The sequence below is a fragment of the Corapipo altera genome, unplaced genomic scaffold, assembly GCF_003945725.1.
Source record: "Corapipo altera isolate COAL_440 unplaced genomic scaffold, ASM394572v1 0, whole genome shotgun sequence".
Classification (NCBI taxonomy): Eukaryota; Metazoa; Chordata; class Aves; order Passeriformes; family Pipridae; genus Corapipo; species Corapipo altera.
The window spans coordinates 8,573,513-8,593,918 of NW_020884872.1; the positions used below are offsets into that span (position 1 = coordinate 8,573,513).

At 33.4% G+C, this 20,406-nt stretch overlaps 1 protein-coding gene across 2 annotated transcripts in view; it reads left to right on the forward strand.

The window, feature by feature from the left end:
• The window catches only part of CFAP47 (cilia and flagella associated protein 47), a 269,686-nt gene that overhangs the window by 100,582 nt on the left and 148,698 nt on the right, over nt 1-20,406 (forward strand). For both annotated transcript variants that reach the window (XM_027638424.1, XM_027638431.1), the window contains exons 43-45: nt 4,536-4,644; nt 5,546-5,772; nt 11,411-11,576. In XM_027638424.1, coding sequence (XP_027494225.1) covers nt 4,536-4,644; nt 5,546-5,772; nt 11,411-11,576 — 502 coding nt within the window. The remainder of the gene's footprint in view (nt 1-4,535; nt 4,645-5,545; nt 5,773-11,410; nt 11,577-20,406) is intronic.

The window sequence follows — 20,406 nt, forward strand, 5'->3', positions numbered from 1 at the left end:
TTTGGTTTCTCTTGACTCATGTAGTCCGGGTTTAGCCATATATACTTAATTAGAACTGATTTCATCAGGTTACCAAAATCTGGTTTGGATTAAATTTTAGAATTCAAAATCTTGCAATCCACCTTCTTTGATGTTCTTGTAATCCTTTACTCTCTGTGGTTGCAACGTTATTTCTGTGTCATTAGTCCATCTTTTCACCTCTTTAACCTGTCTGCTGTGTTTCCTCTCTAGCTGTCAATGCTTTTCAGAACCCTGTTGTTTTTCTAATCTTTGTTTATGTGTGGCTGATCTCAAGCCTTGCATTCCATTTCTTGCTTTCATAATACTGCCTCTGTGTTTCAGCTTTCCCTCTGTGCAATTACATGCTTCTGCCATTCTCTCTGCTACATTTTCATGATTGGTAACAATACATTCAAAACTAAATAACTTATTCTTTTTCTCCTGTGTGTTCTCAGCTTCCACATTTCCCACTATCATAAAACAAGGAACTTATGCTAGTGTCTAATGTTTGTCTGTTTGGTGGTTTTTTTTAATTGTTTAAACAGGACTTTGGCTTTGCCACCTGGCCAACTTAATTTTTTTATCTTGTTCATAGAGGAAAATAAAACTAATGCAATGATGCCTCAGCCTGTCTTTCTGACCCTGTTCATTATTTGAAAATACTGGCCATTTTTTAAAGAAAGCAAACCATATGACTGGAAGTCTTAAGGAGTGTACAGTTCTCTCGAGTTTTTTTGAAAATGAACAGAGATAGAGGAGGGATTTTCTGTCAAAGTCTACAGTGAGATAATGAGCTCCTACCTTATTAACAGCAGGAATCACCCACAAGGAGGATGTATTAATGTTACTGCCAGAGGATAGCAGTCTTTGTGGATGGTGCAATGCAAAATCAATTCAGTACTCAGCTTCATTCAAAAGGAGAAATTATAAGGAAAGGAATACACATCAACATGTGAAACCTCAGTATAGCTTTCTAAAGAGCTATAATATACAATTTTTGAGTATTGTGTGCAGTTTGAGCCACCCCAACAAACAATATAATGGAGATAGGGGAAAAAAAAACAGAAACAAGTGTAATCAGAAGGATGTAAAAGTTTCTTTTAAAGGAATGTTAGGTCCATCAGTTTTATTCTGTGAAATATCTAGACACAGTCTCTAGACAAGAAAAACCTCAACCTACTGGTGTCTGGCAGCAAATCTGAGAAGAATCTCCCTTTACTTGCTGGGATTTTATAGTCTTCCTTTAAGTGTCTGCTACTGGCATTTTCCCAGTTTGTTGTTTATTTATTAGAAGAAGAAGTATATACCCCTGCTGAGAAGAGGAGGCTCATGGCTACACAGAGCATGGAAACTAAATAATATAGTGAAGAGAAGGGAAATTGAGATGTTAATGGAAGAAAAGTTAATCTAAGAGATGTGGTCAGAGATGTAGGACAGTTATACTTCAGGTGGAAAGGGAAAAAAACCATTTCTGTCAGCCCCAGTGTTGCCTCCAGTGGTGATGTAAACCCACCTAAATTTAGACATGTAGCTACTAGTCATTGTTCTTAACAAAGATCTAGTTGACCTTTTCATGTTAGGAAGCATTAATGCCCCAGAGAAGCTGCTGTTGACTGTTGGTAATTGTTTCTGGAACACCTTGTCCTTTCAGCTTAGCTGAGTAGATGCGTTTAAAGGCTGCTGAAAGTGCAAACTTTTTGATATGTAGAACTTCAGGAAAATTAAGTCCGTCCACATAATTGTATAATTTGTAAGTAATTGTATTAAATCTCCTAGAGAAAGATGAAACTACAAGATAGCTAAGATGATTTTAGAGCTGTACAATAGTGGCATGGGAAAAAATTGGCTTGCTTAAATATTGTGTATATGGCTGCAATATTTCCAGTCTTACCATTATCTAATTGACAAAGAAGTTCAGGTACCATGCTGTATGACAATCAAATGACTTTATACAATGATGAGGCGTGCATCATTCAAATATGGACTTGTACTATATATAAAATCTAATAAATAATTTAATTTAGCATTTCTGTGGTTTCTTGTTACCTATATTTCTTATCCTTTCTTGACAAATAGACCAAAATAGTAATCAGAGTAAGACTGCCCCTTCCTTAAAATCAGTTAAGAAGATAGTGAAGTTCAAATTACTAGACTTGAATCTGACCAGGAATTCTGTCCATGGTTGCATCAACTATACATGTGTAATAACAGCAAGAATATACAGGGACTCAAGTTTTTTGGCCTACTCAAGTATTTTGCTTAAGTTGTTTTGAAATAATCTTTATGTTAACTTTTCTAAGGTTTAAAATGACAGCACGAACCATTTTTAACATTTCTCAAGGATTTGTTTCAGTATTTCGTAGTTTAAGGAAAACTGAAGCTGACAGTCTTCAGATTTTTAGCACAGATCTTTTCATAGAAGACATTATATATTGGTTAACACAACTGAGTGGGGTTTTTTCTATATATTTGTTTCTGGGAGCTAATTTAAATATGAAAAGCCTGGAATTTCATTGATAACAATATATTAAATCATAGTTTAAGAGAGCCAGTCCAGACTTTCACAGCTAAATGTCTAATACGAAATGAAATCGTTTATCGAGAAAACACTTTACTATCTGTTGCTTTTAATTACTAGCTTGCATGGGCAGCTGCAAATTCCTGGTAACTATACATTCTTTTGAAATATCAGTTAGCAAAGGGATTGTATAAATAGCTAATGGTAGTTCAACAGCTATTTTATTAACTATTTTCATTAAGAGTATATCCTACATAATGTTGATGCTTTCCTGCTTGCAGCTGATAGAAAATGGAAATATAAAGCATTAAAGCCACGGCTATACTAGCTAAACTCTCAAAGCACAGTGAAGTACCCTGTCTGTTCTAAAGCATTAAGAAAAAAAATCAGCAAAAGGAAAACAGGATTTGCATTCTATGGAGATCAAAAAGCAAGAATTTTTCAAAGGAAAAAGGGAAATTAGGGAAGTTTGTTCCTACCTGTAAGCATATTGATGTCCACAATGCCAAGAAAAGTAATTGAGAGTAGAATGGCATCCTAGCAACCAGCACCTTCGTGAAATTAGTTGTATGTGCTCAGAGCTTGTTAACGGTCCTTATGGAGCCAAATCACTGTGTCAAACAGGAATAATTCCTGGTTAAATTGGTTCCCAGGAGTGGCTATTAGTTTGTGTGTGGGAATCCAATTTTGCTGTAGATCTCTTTAATCCTTCTCAAGGAAGGAACTTGTGAACTCTTGAATCAAGGAAGGGGAGAAAATGCCATCAAAGTTGAGTAGCTTTCCTTCTGCTAGGTTGGAAATAAAATTGCAGTGTTTTCAGCCTTAACATAAATGTCGAATAAAATTACAAATAAGAAAAAAGGAAAAGCAGGGTTTTCTTATGTAGTTGAGAGATACTAAAATGAAAACATTCCACTGTTGGCAGATGTGCTAGATACTTTAAATTATTTCCTTCCTATCTGGAATGAAGACAGAATATGCATATTTAGGGCAGAGTTTTAGAGGATATGGTTTATGGAAATAAAGAGATGATCTTCTGTGCAAATTGTATCAGTTGTCACAGAGGCATTTGATCCTTTATGTTGCAATCAGTAGAAGTTAAAATTTTCTATGAAAAGTTTGTGGTAAACAAAATAAAGTTATCAAAGTAATAGTTATATATGTTAAATCTCCTGCCTAGTTCAGATACATATAGAGGTACCTAACTTAGATATCTTTTTAGTTTGGGATAGTCTGATTGTGAACTTTTTATTTTGAAGTACTTTCGTTAAGTTTTATTTTTCTAAAAAATACTTGTCTGTCTTTTATTTGCACCCTAATTTTTTCATTTCATCTATAATTCAAAGTGCTATTTCTACGCTAATTAATTTATCTTTTTCTCTATGAAAAATTACTGTATTTCCTTGTTCTAGGTCATGTTTTTATTTACTTTCAAGCGTCTATAGGTTTTCCATTATTTTTGATGAAATAATTAAGATTTGTTAAATTTATTTCTTTTTAATGGAGAATTTGAACATAATGCTCACCTGCTTTTTTTTTTTTTTTTTTTTTTGCTTTCTAGAGGAATGTTTCTACCTCAAAATTATTATAAACTTTTTAAAAAAAGTTCTAAATAGTGAAGAACAGTGAAGGTAGCTCATGAATATGTTTAAATTATATGTAGCTATAACACATAATTAGAATTAATTTTTTTGGCTGTATTTATGGGTCAGATTGCCCTCATTCAATTAAACTGTATGAGAAACTGAAAAGGATTCAACTCGTTGAAATTTCTTGACTTTTCAGATTTAATATTCTCTATTAAAGGTACTTTATTATGATGGCATGGCTTGAAATGATCACTTTCTTTTATTTAGACATTGTTTTAAAAAACAGGTCTCCTGAATATGTAAATTATTTCACAAGTCAGATTTTAGGTGTTACTAGGATATCTTTGCTTTTACTTTTAATATTTTGCCTTCTGTTGTGAGTGAGTTGCTTTCTGAATTGTGTGTATGTGTGTGCTCTTGTGTTTCAGATTGGAGAATTTGTATACCTGATAGAGGGAACTGGTGATATACCTTTGCCTTCAGAATTGCCTGCAATGGATAGTCCAAATGTTTTGCATGCTACCAGTAAATTAGAAGGTACAGTGAACAGAAGGGAGAAGAGTACCATAGAGCAAATAATTATTTTTTTATAAATATTTTGTTTCCGTGGATTTTTGTTAAAATTAATTAAACACATGAGGTAAAAGCAGATTTTTATAGTGAAGTGTAAAAAATATATTATAATGTAACTATGGGATATTTCTGTTAATGTTTTCCAGTCCATTCTCTTCAGAGCATCAGCTGGTTGTTGGTGATTTTCAACTTTCTTGGATTGTTTTCAGCATAGTCTACATAATTATTTTTTCATAATTTGTCTACTTTCTTCTTCAGAATATAAGTTGTTAGACAGATGAATCAGGGCAAGCCATCTTTACCTAGAATTTTTATAGTTTTAAAACACATGAGTTTTGTATGCAGCGATATGGTTTGACAGAAAATCCAAGACTTTTGTCTTCAAACAGCCAGTGGTAAACTCCTGTCAGTCCTATTTCAGAAACAGTGTAGATGTTATTTTAAATAATTTCCGGTGGTTTCTTTGAGAGAGGTTGTAGCATCACCTAGAGGGGTAGAAATGTGTCTGTGTTGTGTAGGTAGCAGAAAGACTTTCGTAAACTTTTATTAGTCATAATAGTATCACTAAAATCTGGGATTTTTTTATTACCTATCAAAAGCAACTTTTGGTTTGGATTTCAGTCTGTGTTAATTATTTGTCCCAATTATGTTGATAAAGAAAGAAGTATTGTAATATTATAAGCAGTAAATGGCATGTGCTAAATTAATAGCATGGAAATAAACATTGAAGGAATTTTGTATTCTGGCTTTTCTCTAGGGATTAGAATTTTTAAATGCTCTAATCAGTTCCACTTGCACTGACAAATGTCATGTGTGGTTTTGTTTTGCCTTTTTTGTTATTGTTTTGTTTGTTTGTTTTTAACAGATCCAAGTGCATCACAGCCAGTTTTATATTTGAAATGTAGTCTTGGTCAGATTCTTGAAGAAAATCTGAGGATTCCATTGATCAATGAGTCAAGAGAGAGGGCTCTGGCTATGGCTGCACAACAGCAGATGTCAGCTGTTGAACATGAGAGAAGATTGATGACTGGGACTCTGCAGAGCAGCAGTGTTCGAGTTGCAACTGCTCTGTTAGGGCTGTCCACAGTAGAGGTGAGAAATGTGTGTTACTGCAATTATTTAGTTGTTCCTATTTGTAGGACTGGTTTTTTTTTGTGTGTGTGTGTTTCAGGAAATAGTGTGAAGTTGTGGGGTTTTCACACATCTGTAATCTGACAGTTACTAATCCCAATTTCCCTGAGAGACTGCAATATTTTACATGTTCATTCTGAAGATGCTTTGTCACTCCAAGCTATTAAAAATTGCCTCCTTTAAGAAAACTTTACTGCAGTTAAGAAGAGCACTAACATTTTACTTCAGTTAGCTTTTGAAAAATAACTAACCATTAAAAAAGCTTTCACATTCTATCAAATAGGTATTTGTATTAGTATCCTTACTTATGCCTATTTTTTGAGAAATGAAAATTCTCAAAGGGCTTTTCTTTTTTTTCACAGTAGACTTTGAGAATAAATAAAGGGGCAGGACAGACTTTCCTTGTCTTGTAATCAAGATTTTAATTTGCCTTATGAACCTGATGTTAACTGTCCTCAGACAGATTGCTGAGTGGCAGTGTTTTTCCAGTTTTCCAGTTAGACAGTTCCCCGAATATGGTTCCCAGCACTAAGAGGAAAACAATTTTCCCTGGTGTTGACGTTAATAAATTTATTCCTTTTGTTTAGAGATAAGTTTAAAAAGTAATATAAAACAAATTAAATGAAGAAAAATTACACAGTAACTTTAATCTTTGATGTGTTTGTAGTGGAACAAGAATTGTAATCATGTAACCTAGAATCAAATAGTTTCCTTTAGGATTATAGCTAATCCACTGCTCTGGTAATATTTTATTGACTTTTCATAATTGAAGTCACTTAATAGCACAGTCACTTAGAAAATACTTGATGAAAGGTCTAACTGCTCTGAGGCTGTGGATGAAATCATGACAGAACATAATAGGAGCACTCTTTGTACCACTAGGTATGCTAAGATGTAAGTTCTAAAATCACGTGTATCAAAGAAGACTGGAGGATGATTAGATGAATTACAGTATAAAATATATAATGGTGAATACTAACACTGAATAAATTATCATGTGAAAAGTGAAACTAATATGCAGAAATAAGTATTTTCCTCCATGTGCAGAAAATCTTATACTCCCTTATCCGGGATAAAATTGAGAAGTTCTGCTATATACTGACAGAAAAAATAATTTACACATTAAAAATATCTCAATATGGTAAACCACTGTGCAGACTAAATTATGAAACTTTTTCTTAATAACTTTTTGTCATAAATTTTTACTTACTGTCACTTTAAAAGGAACAGCATAGAAATTCTGGTGGCATTAACTGAGGAAACCTTTTGGGACAGGCTGGTGTTCTACAATCAAATTTGGAGCTGAAGGATGGTTTTAAGTTGTCTAAATTCTCCCTTCACACCCCCTTGTTTAAAAAAAAAAAGCCCATCCACAGCTTCTGTGTTTCAATGAATTATTTAGGCTCATGAGGTCCTTTGGGGCATATATTGTAGGTCAGAGATAAATCTAGACTATCTGGAAATCTGTTACTCTCTTTTTGATTCATTTTCCCCCTTTCTACTCTCTTCCTGCAGGTATAATTCTGTTAGACAATAGGTGGACAGAAGGGAAAATACCCTTACATTAGTACTACTTGGTCAACTTTTTACCTGTCAAATTGAAGAATAAATAACTAAATAATTGTGTGCTTTTCATTCTTTTTAAACTGTGCATTTTAGTCATGCTTACTTAAATCACATAGAAAATAGTAATAAAGGTAGGTTATGTTTTTGGAATCAAACTGGATGTACATAATCAGTAACAACTGCTGTAATTTTTTACTTGAGACATCCATACACCCAGGTGAAAGTTGTACCTGGTTTTGTACTATGCTTTTACTATTTCTTTTCCTTACTGTAAGAAACAAAGATCTATTTTGCTTGTTTTAATGAATAGAATTTATTAAAACTTATACTGATTTTTTTATATTTTTCCCATACAACTGTGTAACTGTCTTGCTTCCTGACTATTTCGTTAATTAATTCCTACTAAAACATTTTTAGGTAGTAGTAAAGGTAATGTAGGATGGAACTCAGCCATTGTTAAGGTTGGGTCTGACACTGTTGTGAATAATTACAAATTATTCACAGAACAGCCTTTGTGTTAATGATTAATAAGAGAAAGATGTAGGTAGGAAGTTTCAGTGAACGTAAATAACTAGAGAAGGAAAAGAGCATCTGGAAAGAAAGGTAAGAGAATGTGGAAGATGAACATAACTTGTTTAGACTGAAGTTGCTAATTGTGGTAAATAGAGGGAAGTGAATAAAATAAAGAAGGAAATAACATTAAGGAGAATTCTTTCACTTGAGATTGTGAGAAGAAGGATGCTGCAGTGAGTGAAGTTCAAAATAACATGCCTTGGTTTTCCTTTTTTTTCTTGAATCTACATAAAGAGGCACAAACTAGATGCAGTTGCTAGCAGAGACGCCACTAAGCAATTTGTATAATTAGACATTATGATAGGAAAGGAAAAAAAGTCCTGTTCTACAGGAATCCCAGAAGTAAAGCTTACCCTTCCCACTGTGTCCAGTTGTAGCCTCATTGTTAAGCTGTAAAAAGTATTTCCTTAGGATCCATTTTGTTTCCATCAGAATGCATGGCTCATCTGAGTGTGGACACCAGATTTACCATATTCCATCTGTTAGGACATTGTGCATTTTGTTTCTGTCCTGCTGTCCATGTGACTAAGCAACGTGGAGTATTTTTATCTTAGTACACCACAGTGATGTTGATGAGTTTTGATTTTTGATCAATGAAAAATGAGCACAGGCCTTGTAGACTTGTGGCTTCTGCTGTTTGACTGATGTGGCAAAGTCTCATCCTACTCCTATCTGGGTGTGATCGTCAAAGTTTGTGCTCTTCATAGTCCTCCAGGAATCAAGGAGGATTTTTTGTGTTTTTCAGTATGATTATGGAAAAGTTGTATGCTCAGTTTAAACAATTTTTATGGGTTTTTTTTTGAGAAAGAATCGTGATGTCCTTCAGCAGAGAAGATACTGTAATTAAAAAGTTACATTAGATACACTTGAGTGGGAATGAACTTTTCAGGAAGGGATCTGTGGTCAGATTTTAATTCGTTGAATTTACAATTGGGACCAATGTCTTTTATATTACATCACTTATCTCTTGATATGGGATTAAGGGATATGGCAAATATGATTAATCACAGGGATTCTGAGAGACAGATAATAAGATTCTTCGTTCATGGGGAACAGTTTTAGAAGTTAATTCCTGTAAGGAAGAAATGGGGCTAAATTAGGATTTGGAAACCAGTAATATTCAAGGAAAGAGAAAGGTGCCTCAGTGCTCTGTAATAGTATCTGCCATCCTTTGCATTAGAAAGTGCAAAGAAAATACCTTGGAAAATCAATAGGTGTTTGAAAAATACCAGGTTTAATTCTGATGGTTTAATTCTGATATACCCTCCATTCCCTTTTAGAAAAATTATTCTTAAAAAGTAATTAATCCTGGGAACTGAATGTAAATTCTGTTCTTAAATTGTAATAACACTTCCACATTTGGAATATCATGAACCATCACATTGATGAAGTAGAAGTGCCTGGAAGCTGTCTTGTAACAGAGCAGCCTTAGATCTGAATTTAACTCTCACTGCCCTGAAAAATATTAAAAATGAGAGACATTTTCTCTTGGAAATGTTATCCTATGAGACAACAGAGTTTAGTCTTCTGTGTGCTTGCAGGATTTTCTTTTTTCCCTCATTTCTTTTTCCTCTCATTAAAAATATTTACATCCTTTACTTCTACCAGGAAATACTTGAAATGTTCATAGCTAGGAAATATTTGAAATGTTCATAGACTATAATACTAACCAACTGGCTTTTTTCCTAACCTATCTTTAAAAATGAGGTAGCATGAACAAGGATCTTGAAGTATTTCAGGGATTTTTTAAAATAATATCTCTTCAAGATAATTATAATTTAAATGTGTTCAGTGTTCCACCAAAGGTCATCTTAAAATTATTTTTGTCAATTAAAATTTACCAAAACTCTGTGAGCATGTTGGATTTTTATTTCAGTGTTGGAAAATAATCTAATTGCCAAAATCATGTGTAGGTATGAATTTATATTTGATTATGCAGAAGATCAAGTCAAATTTAAACCGGTAAATATGTGTCGTTCTTTTGATTGGGAACTTCCCATTACAAGTGATAATGAAATCTCTTTTTCCCACTGGCATTTCAGTCCTATCAGAGAGAAGTGGAACTTGCTATTAATAAACCAACTGAATTATTTGCAGAGAGAGCAATTTCTACCAACTCTCAGTTTTGTATGATAAAAATTAATAAATAATGAGTTCAGATTTTGAACTCACATGACAATTTTTGTTCTTCATCAAACAAGAATCTTGAATAATTATCTATTTCCATATTTATTTGTGCCAAAATAGTGTATTTGCAACTAAAGCTTAGCAGGTTCCCAAAGTCTGCATGTACTTTAACACCTTATTGTCACTTTGAAGGTCAAAGTAATGGTCAAAACAAAGCAATGGTAGAGTGCAAGTCTGCTTTCTAAAACCAGCAAGGGAATGAGAGTTTTGAATTAAAACAGAAAATAAAAACAAAGAAACCCACCACGAACCAAAAGCAGAACACCAGGCTTGTTGGTTTGAACAGTAATTTGACCATATTACCCTTAGTAGTAATCTTGAAGAATAATCACCTTACCTTTTAAATCGTAAATTTATATTCCCACAGTGGATATGCGTTCCTTAGCCCACTGAAAAATATACTGTGATGCCTGCTGTCTTGGCATTGTTTTAAAGCAATAGATTTTGATAATAAACCAGTTTTCTTACCGAACCCTTAATATTTCTGTATTTATCTCCTCCCTACACATGCTTCAAGGTAATTCACAACAGTCATGTCTGTGAAAAATATGTGACTAGTTTCAGGTTTGAAATTTGTTCCACTTACAATTACTCTTGAGCATTGCAATTATACTGTGTTATTGGATTGAAAATAGCAATTTTGAGCAAGTAGTGTATTAAATCATTACATTTTTTTTGTCGTGGTATCCTACAGAAGTCAAATTTAGTTCATTAAGAGGTTCATATGCTTATATTGACCTTGCATTAATATACTGTGCTAATCCTTTGCTAATATGTTTCATGCTGTTGATTAGCAATGCTTTTTACCAAGAGGAGGAGTTTAGTTGTCCCTAAAATTAATTCTAAATGCCCTAATTTCTAAAATATATTGTCAACATTAAAATGTCAAAGTTAATTCAGCTAATAGTTATCCCTTGCCAAATATCAAAATTATTTTTCTTTTTCATTCTTTTTGTTACTCAGAAACTTTATTAAGTAAGAGAAGAAACATCTTTCTACAACTGCTCCCCTGAATACCTATAAAGGCTAGCAGACTGGTTTCTGAGGAGGATGTGGGTTTACTGTAAATTTCAAAATGTATTTTTCTTAAACAAATGTTTCAGATGCATGATGTCTTAAAAAATTTAAGACAGTTTTTATTTGGAAGGATCCCTCAAAAATTGCTAACTTGCTTAATTACCAATTCAATTTTAGAATTATAATTTTGCATTTCTTAACCTGAAAATATTATGAGATGATTGTCCATATGGATACATTATTCCTTCACTTGCAGAAATGTGCCCTTCTGAAACCGCGTAAATACCCCACAAAGTACGTGGATTACAGTGTAGAAGTGAGCATGAAAGAATTTTTTGAAGTTCCTCATAAGTTCTCTATTCCAGTATTGCCATCAACCAGAGTTAATTTGGAAGCAAAAGACTCCTCATCTCAGAAAACAGGTAAGAATAGTCTCAAAGATGAAGAATTTGGTTCGATTCTTTTGCCACAATAATGTTATTTTTAAGGTTTTTCTAAATAGATCCAGAAAATGATCTTTCTCTCCTTTTTCTATTGATCAAATCTTCAACTTTTTCTTTATTGTCATTACCCAAGATCTATATATGAGCTCAAACCAGTGCTTTCTGCTTGCTCTTGGTTTTCTCAAAGACACGGAAGTACAGGAGACTTGCTTGAAAAGAGAATTAATGTCTTCTGTTTATGTGGCAGATCCTGAATTTGAGCTCATTTCTCCCTGGCCCTCATCAATGAAGAGCTGTGCCTTAGACTTCAAGAGTGGTCTTGTCAGCTTTGGTCACTCTCTGTCATCTCTAATTTTTCTAGTATCTTATATTTCATACTGAAATCTTAATTGTTTCCTTTTTTTTTTTTTTTTTTTTTTTGCTTGGCTTTCATTTTGTTCCCTGTTTTGCTAGTGGATTTTTTTTTTAATGCTTTATTTAAAACTATAAAACTTTAGGTTGCATTTTGTAAAAAAGCCAAAAAAACCAAAACAAAACCCAAACAACAACTTGAATGCCTGAGGGAGCTGGGATTGTCTCCTGGAGAAAAAGAGTCTCAGAGTGGAGCTTATCACTCCCTACAACTGCCTAAAATGACGTTGTAGCCAAGTGGGAGTCAATCTCTTCTCCCAGGTAACAAGTGACAGGAAAAGAGGAAATGGCCTCAAGTTGCAACAGTGGAAGTTTAGGTCAGATATTAGAAAAAATTTCTTCACCAAAAGCAGCATTGGAACAGGTCCAGGGAAGTGGTGGGTACCCTGATGGTATTTAAAAGATATGGAGATGTGGCACTTAAGGACCTGGTTTAGCGGTGAGTTTAAAAGTTGGACTCAGTGATCTTAGAGGTCTTTTCCAACTAAATGGTCTCATGATAAAATTTCTGTTTATATTATGACTAATGTAATGTCCCACGGAAAACAACACAAATAATTTTTGGTTTTGCTACTTACAGTAGTAGTTTTCTTAGTGGATTTAATAAAGACTTGAATTATAGACAGTCCATCCATAGTTTTGTTTCATCTGTTCTTTTCTTCATCAATAGGGTCCTTCTGCAGGTTTCCACAGTTCACTTCTCCAAATGTCACTGGAATCAGTTGTGCTCTCATGGTGTGTGTTTGTTTTCATGCTTCATGTATACCTTGTGGTTTTTGTTTCTTTCTGGAATAATAATAATGAAGAATTTCTTTGTTTTTTTGTTCAGACAAGTCTATTTATTACAGGTACATTCTAATTCAATTACAGTATCTGTGCTATAATACATTTAGGGTGTGTTTTTTGGAAGATGGCAGCAATAGTTATTGCAGTACTAGAAGCAAGACCGATGAGTGATTACAGGACAAGCAGTCAGTAGAACTTGTAAAATAGATGTAACAGTGGTTGAAGCTGAAACATTCAATGTGTGACAGAATATTTAAATCCCAGTTGAAATTCTTTTGTTGCCAAGTTAAAAAGTAAATGTGTGTGTTTGTAGCAATTACAGTAGGGGTGAACTAAAGAAAGGTCCTAATTACTCTGAGTGTAGGAGATTCTTTGGATTGCACTGACAATCCAAAGGGGGAATACCAGCTGGAGGGGAGAGAGGAAAATCTGCACACACAGATCTGATGACATAAAAAGATCTCCACCATGATCTCAGAGCAAAGGTGACCAGCTGGTAGGTCACTGTTGTTTAGCAATTTCTCTAATTATTCCAGAAGTTGAAATGTGAATGAATATATCTGAAAAAATTAGAATATTAATTACAAAAATGTCATAAATAAACTACATTACAGTAAGGAATTAGTTATTTTACTCTTAGTTCATGTTGCTTCTTGATCCATCAAAGGATGTTATACAAATATCTGAAAGAGTGCTTAGATTTATGAAGAAAAACAAATGTGAAAGCAAGCTAACTAAAATCAATCTTTGTATCAGAATTTCTTAGACTGCAGTAGCAGGAAGTGTGTAACCAATATTTTAAGAACTCTGCCAAAGGGGAATTAGAAGGTAAAAATCAATACCACTTTAAACATTTTCTTGTAGAATAGATCTTGTTAAAAAACCTTATTACATTTTTGGCAGTATTGCAGATCAAATAGATAAAAGGAGTACAATATGTTTACCTTACTTCCAATGTGATATCTCAATCAAAACCCAGGATATTTGTATGGATCTAAAATAATACATTGGCCAGATTTAAAAGATTTAGCAAGTGCTGTTAGTTCATTACTGGAGAGTCATCGGAAAGGGAGTCCTTAGGAACAATAAATAAATATAAACTGCATTTTAATAATTTGAAAGATTATGTAAAGACTTTGTTGAGTTAGCAATGGCACAGATTTGATGAAAGAAGTTAGTTGGAACTGTTACATAGTTATAAACTATGACTTTTAGTGCAACCAAACATGTAGTAGTATATGTGGAAGAGTCTGCATGCTAAACCAGGGGAGAGGATGGTTTTGGAAAGCAATTGTTAGTGAAAAGGACTGACAGTCATGCAAAATTTTTATCTCAGTGAGAGCTCTTTCTTAATGCTCAAATGGCCAATGAGATCTACAGATAAATTAGAGGCATAAGGACTGAGTAGATGATCTTGTCTCAGCACACAGTATTGGCAGAAGAGCTAGAACAGAAGTGAAGGGTCTTGTGCCTGTGAGTTTATGGAAATTCTGAAAGAATTTGAAAAAGAGAAACCACAAAAATGTTCCAGGGCTTGAAAATAAAGCTTAGAGCAAGGGTAACCTCATGATCACTTTGAATTCTCTGTGTCTGCCGAGCAATTCAAACACAGCCCCTGTAGTGTGTTAGTGTTATGTGACCCGAGGAGTCAGAGTCATTAAGGTTGGAAAAGACCTCTGAGATCATCGAGTCTACTGTTAACCCAGCACCACCATGTTCACCACTAAACTATGTCCCTAAGCAACACATCTACATGTTTCTTGAACTCTTCCAGGTATGGTGATTCCCCCACTTCCCTGGGAAGCCTATTTCAATGCCTTTCAGTGAAGAATTTCTTTGTAATATCTGGTCTAAACCTCTCCTGGCACAACCTGAGGCCATTTTCCTTGGTCCTGTTGCTTGTCACCTGGGAGAGACGTGTTGATCTGGTCTCAGTATTTTTCTTTTGTAGACTAAGTTGTAGGCTATAGTTGGATATATATGATGTTATGATTTCATTGTCCTACTTTTCAATAAATAAAGTGCAGAACAACTAAAAATCAAGAATTAAATTTTAAATTATTATTAGGCATGTATCATTCGTACTGTTAGAATGATACTTTTCAGATAGCTAAATAAAAACCTTTGCCCATGGTGTATTATTGTGAACTTTTCGTATTAGTAACAATTTCTAATATTTTTTTATAATTACATGCAGCGTTTTAAAATTTGGATTCGTATTTTTTCATGACCTGTGGACAACCTTATCTCCTTCTTTCTATGATTTCTAAACATTATCTCATATACTTGCTCAGCAGTGGGATTAATCAACTCAATGTTTTTTTTAACTTTATTTATTTATTTATTTATTTATTTATTTATTTATTTGTGTTTCTAAAGCAATTCCCTGTGGGCTTAAGTCTGTTCTTCAAAAAAGCATTACCAGCAATTCTGTTGTTTATTCCTAGTATTCCATGGTCTATGGGCTGTAAAAATTTTCCTGCGTCTTAGGGTTGCTTTATTTTTATGAATAAAGTCTTAATCTTTTAAAGCAAAATTGCAGTCTCTGCCCAATAACAGCAACAACAAAAAAAAGTTATCCTTTCATTTTACTGTTTACATTTTCAGGTTTTATTCTAGCTCCTTATGTTAACTTTCAGAGTTTAGTTCTATGATTTAACTGGCTGTATAGTAATAAAAACTGAATTAAATTTGGTTGTCTTAATCATTCAGGTAGTGAGGCACAAGTGGGATTAAAAAGTATTAAGTGGTAGCGTTCCTTTTTACTGTTCCTACATACAAAGGATTTATTTAGAGTATGATTCTATTTCAAAATGTGTTTCTGGAAAATGATAATGTATGTCTTTATCTTAATGGTTTTCATTCCAGCTGTATCTATTGAATAGCTGTTTATACTATATATATGTATTAGCAGAAAGTTGTTTTGGTCTTGCAAAAAGTGAGAGGGATTTAAATATTATACTGCATGCATTTCTTTTGTGCTACAATAATGAATTCAGTGGAGAATAGTTATATTTACTGCAGGGTTTTTTGTATTGTGAAATAAAACTGGGAAGACCTCTTTTATATTGTTGTGAATAGATTTATTGCTGTGGTGAAGAAGGATGGTAATCCTCAGAAACCATATCAAAGTATCCTTTGCCTCATTCTCTGGTCAGAATTGAGATTCAGAAGATTTAGTGAAATCTGGAGTCTACCTAGAAGAAGAAGGTGTGAATAGACAGGAAAGGCTTCAAACTTACTTGAAAAATGAAGCCTTTTGGAGTCAGGATGTTCATATGTGATTTAGATTTTTATCAGTGGACTCTGACATCTGCTTGCATGAGTGTCAGTGTCAAGATTTCCTGCCATGCAGTCTTATTTTACAAAACCGTATCTGTATAAGTGAGTATGCTCTTCCTGCAAGTAAGGAGAATGTTTGGTAAGTCAGAGCTATTGTATTATCTTTGTTGAATAGATTTTATAAACATTTTATCTGCTATGTATTTGCTGATCCTGTGCAACAACACAACACCTGCTATGGTTGGTAAAGAAAGAAATTGCTATGCAATTTGGGGTAGAACTTTGAAAACCAATACAAAAGTCAATGCTATATGTTTTTTTCAGCAGGTAACGGAAGACCAGCTTTAACTAAGTTTTAACTAAGCAGAGCAATTTACTGGTCATTGGAGTTTATTTGAAAAACATGGATTTTATACTGAGTATTGTTATATGTCAAAAATGAAAAAAGCATAGGTTGGAAGGGGAGGGAGAGCTTTGTTTTGAAAAGTGATGTCTCCCATAATATTAGAAAAATCTGCAAAGCAGCAGAGCACCTCTCTCACAGTGTGAACTAAAGCTGTCAGCCTTACTTCCCCCTCTGTGTTTTTCTGACTTCAGCCCCCTTGCTCTTTTATTAAGGGATTTTTCAAAAAAATTTTGGAAAACAAGGCTCCATGAATGCCTAACTGGAAAAATGAAGTGCAGGTATTGAAAAGTGTTATTACTATTTTATGAAAGGCAGCATATTACGGGTACATCACATCCAGAAGGAAAGGCTGCAAATGAGGGAGAGTTCAGCCAAGTTCTATAGTAATTATTTCAAGGTCTTGAAAGACTGAATACCTTGATCTTGCAGTGATCTCTGAGGGAAAGAGGTCCTGCTCAGGTTACCTGTAAGTAATTAAAAAGGGAAAATATATTTGACTGTAAAGACTGTGAAATGCTATTTGCAGAAAGCATAGCACTTTCTACATAAGACAGAGATTTGTAATGAAACAATTTGTGATACCTGTAAAATTATGTGAATTTGAGGGTTTTTAAATACTGACACAAACTCAATACAAGCAACAATCTTTTTACCACTCAGTCTTTTAAAAAAGAAAGTGGAAGCTTTCCTAAGATACACACTTTTGCTCCAACTGTCAGGTTAGGGCTTAATATAACAATTATTTGATGAAATTGTAGGGTTAATATAAACATCCAGTAATATGTCATCTGGTGTTAAATAAGAATGTATCTTAGAGTTCGGAAATTAATGAATTTTCTGGAATAGTCTGTGCCTTAAAATATATAGTATGGTGACACTGGAGATGGCTCTCAGTGATGGAAAAAAGAACCTGTAGAAACTCCTGAGACAGAGCATCGCACATAATTGCACATGACAGTTCATGGCTACCACAGCATCTGAGTACTTTATAAGAACAGTTTCCTATTTATTTGATTTTCTTTTTTTCAGACTTTTTTTTTTTTTGTTTGCAATCTTCTGTCTTCAAAGGACTTTAGATTACCACTTGTACTCTCAACAGAAACCTGATAGCAATACCCTTGGATAGAAGCATTTTAAAGGAAAGAAAATATATGGGAGTAAATGATTGATAACAATTGCTGTTCAAAAGCATTTCAACAGCATGTTGGTACCAGCATATCAATACTTTATTTTATGCCTTGCAAAAATAAATACCAGTGGCTGTGGTCATGTAATGATAAATATACAAATATTTTCCATCAGTCATGAAAAAAATTATGCAGTTCTATGAGATTTTTTATCCATTTTAATTTTCAAAGGGATATGCGCCTAAGCAAGCATGTCCTGATATACACTTACTGCATTTTATTATCATGTATTTTGATGAACTTTTCTAAGGCAAGTATGCACTGAGAATGCTTTTTACCATGCCATATGGTTTATTTTCTTAGTTTATAAAAATAACATAAAAAACCTGGGCATGAGAATAGAATTAAAACCATATTTTTTTTGATGGCTAGGTTGTAGTGTTTTACATTAAACTTGTCCAGGAAGAAATAAAAGCTCACAATGCATTCTCAATGAATAAACATTGTTCCACCTTGCTATCTAATTTAGATTCCATATCAAAAGCTAATATTAGAGTTCTGTTGCCTCTTACTACAGTATTTAACAGTGTTGGCTCCCTGCTGTTATACTTGCAAAGAATGTCCAAAAAGAGCTCTCTATTTTAATTAATTTTCTTTTTTTTTCTCTTTCCTTTCCTCCTTAGTGAATTATGAAAAAGCTTTCTCTATGGAACTATCAAGAATTGTTAAATATTTTCTACTTTCTAGATAATTGCTCCTAATTAATTGATTCAGATATTTTTAACTTTTTTTTAGTTGCTTCTGTTAAAACAACTACTGGTTTACTTGTTTCTCTTTTTTTAAAAGAGAAAACTTATTTCCTCAGAGAATTCTAGATTGCAAAAAGAAAGGAACCACACCACAGAAGTCTCTAGTTAGCTCTTGTTATATCTTTTTGCTATAAAGCCTTCATTACTAATTTTACATTAACTTACTATTTTGCAGTGAGTGATATCAGAGATTTGGTCTTTGATTCTCTCTCCATGTAATACTTCCTTATGCATTTAGTGTAGTCTTTTAATAGCTTTGAGCTCTTCTCTTTGTAGGAAATTTTGTTTAGTCTTCTGTCTTCTCCTCTATGTTGTTTATTTTTTAAAGATCTCTCAGCCACTTCTTTCAGGTCACAAAGAATCAGTTTTGATTTTTTTTTGTAAATTTTGTGTGTAAAAATTCTAGAGAGAACTTAGCTCTGACTTCGTTGTGATTTTAGATCGAGAATCTTTGAATTATTTCCTCAATGCAATTCTTTATAATTTGGCTAATTCTTTTCAGTAGAGGCTATTAATCAGATGACTTAAGAAAGCACCTAAGCATTACAATATTTCTAAAGTTGTATTAAGCAAACTTTTTACTTGGCAGCATTCCAGTTGCCCATCGGTATAGTGGCTGCTTGTTTCTAAAGTACCTGTGAGTATTCTTCAGAAATATTAGGGGGCAATGATTACTAAACAACCAGTCCTCAAGAATCTCTTTGTTCTGCTTTGTTATATTGACACACAGCTCCTCACTGGCTTCTAAATGTGACACACAAACATGACTGCTGAGTGTTCATGACAAGGCACTGAAAAAACTGTCTCCCATTTGCAGTTTTAAATCAATTAAGGAAAACCTGTGTTCATTCTTTTTTTTTTTTCCCCAGTAGATCTTCCTTTTCTGGTTGATAAAGTGTATTTAACTGTTTGTTTAGATGTGTAATGATATATTGTATTTAAGTGAAAAAAGTACCTGTAAACAGTAGGGTTTTTAGAAACTTCTGCAAATCTGTTGTATTCAGATAAAGTGAAAGCAAATCAGCAAATAAACATACACAGTGATAGCAAAAATTTTAAAACCTATCAGCATTCATTAAGGTATATTAAAGGATGATTACTTTTTCAAGACTACTGAGTAGAGTGATTTAATTCAGATGAGCTCATTTGAAGATCTGATATATAAACAGAAGTCAGAATGGTTGCTTATTTAATCTTCTAAGAGTCCATACCTGAAAATTCAGTTCTTGGGTTAATTTAACCATTTATTTGTGACCATTTAGTGCAAGAAAGTAAAACTCATAATATTTTGGAAATATTATGGAATATTTAGAAATATTTTGGAATTTCCAGTATGCTAAATTACGTTTCTTCAAATACATGTTTAAATATCTACTTTATCTTGAAATACAAGTATTTAAAATGTGTAGTTTAAATTTTAAGTAAATATTTTGTTTCAACATCCTAAAATACTTCTTGTAGACAGGACTATGCTAATGAACTGAGGAATGAAAAAGGCAGTTTCATTTTTTGCATAACTGATAAACTCAGGTCACTTGTGTGAGATAAACATAGAGATAACAACTTAATGATAAAATGGAAAAAAATTAGTAATAATTAGAAAACTACCAGGTCATTAATCTTGTCTTTAAAAGAGAACAAACTAATTATTTCAGAGAGGGTTAAACCTGAGGTGCAATTTATAATCTTTCTGATAGTCTAGTAATGTTTAAAGATTAATAATGTCAGTCTGTACAATTTGTCTGCTGAACTTCAGCTATTTTTGTGGGAAAACTGAAGCAGTGATGACATAAGGCCACAAGAAAACTTCAGCTGGGGGTTCATTGTCTGAGATGAAACCTGAATACATCAGGGAGCACCACTTTGTGGAATAGAAATAGCAGCATTGCAAATGAAGACATATCATCAGAAAATAAGCCAAATAAGGGAGAAAATGGAAAATTCCACAAGAATTTGTCAGGTGTTCCACCTCAGAGAGAAGTGAATTG